This window comes from Triticum dicoccoides, chromosome 5A, assembly GCF_002162155.2.
Source record: "Triticum dicoccoides isolate Atlit2015 ecotype Zavitan chromosome 5A, WEW_v2.0, whole genome shotgun sequence".
Taxonomy (NCBI): Eukaryota; Viridiplantae; Streptophyta; class Magnoliopsida; order Poales; family Poaceae; genus Triticum; species Triticum dicoccoides.
Genome location: NC_041388.1, coordinates 439,578,065 through 439,583,828, shown reverse-complemented (window position 1 = coordinate 439,583,828; position 5,764 = coordinate 439,578,065). Strand labels below are relative to the sequence as shown.

Sequence of the window (5,764 nt, the reverse complement as noted above, 5' to 3'; positions counted from 1 at the left end):
GCAGACGGTTACGGACATGTGAAAGCCATCCGTTTGCATCCCTGCCCCCTGACCTGGCTTCATGCGGGGATCATCACTAAACCAACTGTTGTTGAGCCGATCCATCTATGCCAAAATAATGACGGCAAGGCTAGTCATATTAATCAAAAAGGAAACATGTCAGAACTAGAAATGGGCAACTTGCAACCCACCAAGGCACTCATGTGCAACTAGGAAATTCCTCCATATTTTCAACCTCCAAGCTTTGTTAAAACTCCACGACTACACACAAGTATCGGCCGGGCAAATCTTTAGGCAGGAAACGTGCCCGGCAATGTCGACCAAGTCACCTTCACCGAGATCAGTGCAAAATCAGTCTTTATCTCTCGAGCATTATGCCCGTGAGTCTTCGCCTTAAAGGTACAACGATATTGGGACTTAGAACGACAAGACGGTGCAACTACCTTGAATTTTAAACGTATGTAAGACCGCTTCATTACGGCAACCACTGACCGCTTCAATCCACGTGAGTCGGTAATAGCGCCATTGAAGAGCCTTATCTTAGAATCAAACCCACTGGTAAAACATCTAAGAGACATATTGAAACCATCCTGCACTTCCGAGATGAGAACCTCTACAGTTGCCTCAACCGTCCAAGAAAGACGTGCTAAAGTTATGTTAACTGTACCACCACAGTCGTTAGAGATGTCATATGTGAACGGCCTATCCCATGTCCCGTGGAGGCCTAAGATTGTTGCACCATCGATCAGTTGTAGATCATGTCTTTCTTGTCTGCCTCACTTAATCCTCATGTCATACTCGATTATAGCCTCGTCCACTAAATCTATTCCTCGCTTAGGGCCACCACCCATGTTGATGAGGGAACCCTACAGAATTAGTAGTATTATTTTAGTAGATCATCATATGTAATGAGTAGAAATGCATAATACTCTGAAAGGGAGAATTTCCCTCCATTATTCCTCTGACATTATTTCAAATCCCAAATGTTACCTCCGTCCCAAATTACATCTGTATCTAGACAAATCTAAGACAAGTAGACAGAGAAAAAAATGAGTGTTCTAGTGATGAGATCATTAAAGTTATGTACCTTCATATGCCTATAAACAAAAGAAAATTAATTTCAACAAACAAATGGAAATCCATTCAGTGTAGTGTATCATGAACCAACCTATCAAACACATTTCATTCGATTTTATTTTGAATAAGTGATACTGCAGTAATTTCATAATTTCAATATATTCTCATAGTAAATCATTATTTCATACTGATATAGTGCCGGCTTATAAAATCCAAAGTAGTATACTGTTACGCTGCTATTTACAGACAGACTAATCGCATTGAAGCATTTTTTTCCACATGTAGGACAAAAATATTACATGTGAGCTATAACATAATAAATTAGGTGGAACAACAACTGCTATTAAGAAAACCAAGTGTGAAAACTGGGTTTTATGTGTACTAAATAATTCAGGAGCACAAATAATACAAACTTGAAAAGTCACAATCTAGGCCAACAAATGTTTAGTTGCCTTCGAGAGAGTGTAGTGTTCTATGCATTTGATAAGTTTAGCACTACAATGTGGAGTGAATAATGTAATGTAAATAAGGAATAAATCTACTTAGCCCTATCAAATAGCAGCGTAACACACTTTAACTACACTTTAACTACAAAATTCTGGCATTTCACTCCTGAAATATTCCATAACGTATATATGTTTCTCTTGGGTAGTTCTGCACTCGTGGCAGTGTGCGGCCAACGAGCAACATGCTTGGATGGAACCACCTCCAAAACAGCCCCAGTGTGTGAGTTAGATGGAGGTGGATACTTTTAATGGACGAACAAATGTTTTCGAAATAACTGCATGTAAGTATAGATGTGCACCTGCTTCACAATAATGGGCTCATCCCTGCTAATATTGATGACATAATTAAGCATCTTATCCACATCATCCCGCGCCGCTACGTATCCATACAACTCTACTAAGCCATCATTGCCAGGAATTTTAGCAAACTCTAATGAGAAAATTTGCAGCATGCTACAAGGACGAGTCATACGTTTCGCGGGATCTGAAAACACCATTGCTTCCAACCGAGCTTCATAAAAAGTAAAGTTGCATTGTAAGTTTGTGACTGGAATTAATGTGGTAAATAGATATATGGCATTAGAAAAGTAAAAAAAAGTGTTATTTCAGGACTATATGGCCCTATTGGAATTTTTTTATTTTCATCTATTAAGTAGAAATTATACATGTTCTTTTTACAAGGAATTTTGCTCCCACAAAAAGTTCCTATTTAGGAACACCAACAGGAAACATTGCCCTGAAAAGTTTATTAGATGCTTCCATGGAAAGCATTATGCACGTGGCTAGTCAGGATTATAGAGGATATCAACACAAATTGCATGTCGTCTATTGTTCTAGAACATACTCCCTCCGTCCCAAAATTCTTGTCTTAAATTTGTCTAGATACGGATGTATCTAATACTAAAGCGTGACTTGATGCATTCATATTTAGACAAATCTAAGACATGAATTTTGGGATGGAGGAAGTACAACACTTGGTCGTCTATTCAAATGAGATTGATATGCTAGGAGGAGTTGACCGGATGATTTTCAGCCATTGGTGCTACAACTCAGTACCCTATCTAGTATCACTGCAGAATAGTTGGGGAGGAGAGCAAACTCAATCGTTCTAATTAAGGTTCCGACAATAAGCCAAAAGGAGACTATACCTGTACAACATAACCAGGGTATACTCATAGAGCTACAATTGTAAAAATGCTATTTATTTTCTGTCAGGTGACTGCGCAGATTGAAGAAGGGCCTGCACAATTGAATTCAGGTTTTGTGGGTGGAAGTGCTAACTAATGACTAATCTCATCGAAAATTTAAGACTTGCATTGCAGTTAACTGAAAGCTATGGTGCAAGACAATGAGGGTCCGGAGGAAGTTCGCACACAGATATAACATTAGCTCCTTAAACATAATAATCTCTAATTCTCTATGATCACAGTCAAATATGTACGGCCGCAGGACGTGGACAAAGGTACCAATGTCTAAGGGAAAAAAAGTTCATATCTGTAACAACTAACAGCAACCAGTAAAGAATAAGAAAAGACAGAAGAGACAAGTATTGACGACTTACTCTCGCTACGATCGCCGAGAGAATAATCCCTTTTCCAGCCCCAACCGATAGCCCTGTACATAGAGCCATCACGGTGTCCGCTCTTTTCAAGTACGTGGCCGAGGTTGTACTCGTAGTCGCTGGCTTCTTCTTCGTCCTCCTTGATCACGATTTCAGTCGTGCGAGCCTTGGTTGCGCTCGATGGATCTTCATCGCTGTCATGGAGGTTCACATCTTGGCCCCATGTAGCCTCCGAGGAAACACGACGGAGAGGTGGATCGAGTCGTCGCGCGAGTGCTGGTGGCCACCACCAGCGAGACGCCACGGAGGAGAGGAGAGGTCGCGAGGGAGAGGAGAGGCGCTGCATTGGCGTCGGAGGGGACGTAGAACAGAGCAGAGGATTTTACATCTGAGGGCGCCGCCGCCGGGGAATAGTGCTGGTTTGGACGTAGTTTTTTCTTCTGTTTAGTAAAAAAATATATTCTACGGGCGTCGCCGCGTCGGGCCTATAATAATTGTTTCTTGTTCAATTTTTTTTGTTTCCGCTCGGTTTTCCACTAATTAACAAGACAAATCTTCCTTGTGTGAGAGGAGGCGCAAAACTAAAGTGACAATGCAAATTAAGGAGCTAGCACACATATGCCCGTGACATCCATGCATGGATATGGGGGGTATATGAAATTATTCTTCCATGTCCCTTGACATTAATAGTCACTTCTGTGTAACCGTGTAGGTACCAAGCTTAGCTAGCCGGTGTGGGGGGCCTCGGCGACGGTATCGACGAAGATGCGGACGCGCAGGGGATCGTAGTCCATGGTGACCATCGAGCCGGCGGGGAGAACGACGATGTTGGCATCGGGCTTGTCCTTGAGGATGATCTTCTTGGCCTCCTCCGCGCATAGCCCCACCACCTCCGGCCACGACGTCTTCTCGCCGGTGGCCACCTTCTCCGAGGAGCTCATCGCCGCAGTGGCCAGCCCCAGTATGAGGAGCACACCCACCATGATCGCAGCAGGACCCTTTTGGCCTCCCATGGAGTAATATTTTCTTGTGTGATGTGATCCCCAAATCCCAAGTCAATGCTGCTGTGCTAGCTAGTAGCTGTGTGATCGATGCCCAAACATCACTCCTGCTATTTATAGGATATATACGCTATGCGAATGCTAGTAGAAAGTCAAAATATTTTTCAGTCAACATTCAAGCTGTCCCGCGTATCGAGTCGTTAACCAGCTGACCAAAGTTAATGGTAGGTAGTGCACGCATCACCATTGACCAGATCGCCATGTATATATATAGTATAGTGGCGGTGACACAGCTGAGAGCGTAGCGGCCGTAGCCTGAGATTCTTATTGCTTTGTCAGTGGATAATTAACTACGGTACGCGCTATCTTATTAAGCTAAGCTAGCTGCAGTTCAGAAGATTTGACTTAGGAGGCTTGAGAGTCAGAATATTACGTGGCCTGTTGTATGCGACAAATAGTCAAAACAAACAGCTAGTAGCTCACCCTAGCTAGCTGTCATTAAATTCAACGGATCTCATCCAAGATCCGGTGTTGCCAAGATCTGACGTCAAGCCGAACCAACATGCAAGCTTTTCTCCTGGTTCATCCTCCACAACCACATCCAGCGGCTAGCACTACTGCAGATCCGAACTACACCAATCGGCCTGATTACATCATCACTGACGCTTTTTGCCGCGTCAGTGCCTCAGTGTGATGAGTTGACTATAATAGATGGGTCAGAAGGCTGGTCAGTGATAACCACGATAATAGTTCAATTTCCCTTTTCATGCCGGGGCTTTATATATGTTTGTTTCTCAGCCAAGCAAATGATTTGACCAAAACACACAACAAAAAATGCACTCATCCATATTGCACACTTTGAGCATTTAATTGGGGTTCAAAGCCGTCATGTGCATTGAACATATTTCATACACATCATATGGAATATACTTTTAAACCCTATAAAGACAGGTTTTGTTGTGATGTGCTTGTACTATATTGTCATCCCGGCTAGTCCACCCATCTTGCCTCTTCATTTCATCTTTAGTGCTGTACATCTTTATATAAGTCTTCTGTTATATGCATAAAATATGCACATGAGGAGGTGCGTGATGGAGGAAATGAAACTTTTTGTTTTTGCGCAGTGCGCCTAAAATATTTTTTGTTACAAAACTGGCTCACAAGCAAGTAATGAATTAGAATAATATTATGAGTATGATTAAACTAAATGAAGATTGCTTAGAACAATTATACCTTCGAAGTTGGTCAAAAGGGTCCAGGAATGTTGAATGAGACACTAGAAGTCCTGAAGGCATATTTATCATCAGGAGTAGTTGGTGCTCCGGAGACTCTATTTTCACCCAAAAAATTTGGGTAGTGCAACTAAACTATAATGTCACCGCCACCTTAACATTCGGTGACACTGTACAAAACAAAAATGACTTGATTTTACTACATCAATAGAAGGTACGTAATGTACATCCAATAAAATAAAAATATAGACCTCCTCCGGTAACATAACGAACCTTCATTTTCGGTAACGAAGATGTGGCTAGCTCTAGCATCATGACTTAAAGAAATTTGGTTATTATTCAATACATAGTTCAGAAAGCTAGTGGCACTTTTAATACGTGTATAGG

At 41.9% G+C, this 5,764-nt stretch overlaps 1 protein-coding gene and 1 pseudogene across 1 annotated transcript; both read right to left on the bottom strand.

The window, feature by feature from the left end:
• Positions 1 to 290: 290 nt before the first annotated feature.
• On the bottom strand, positions 291 to 3,607 carry LOC119299731 (annotated as a pseudogene).
• Positions 3,608 to 3,722: 115 nt separating this feature from the next.
• Positions 3,723 to 4,215, bottom strand: LOC119302171 (subtilisin-chymotrypsin inhibitor-2B-like). Its single transcript, XM_037579201.1, has one exon. It carries the CDS (start codon positions 4,155 to 4,157, stop codon positions 3,870 to 3,872), a length of 288 nt encoding a protein of 95 aa, XP_037435098.1. The 5' UTR covers positions 4,158 to 4,215; the 3' UTR covers positions 3,723 to 3,869.
• Positions 4,216 to 5,764: the final 1,549 nt, after the last annotated feature.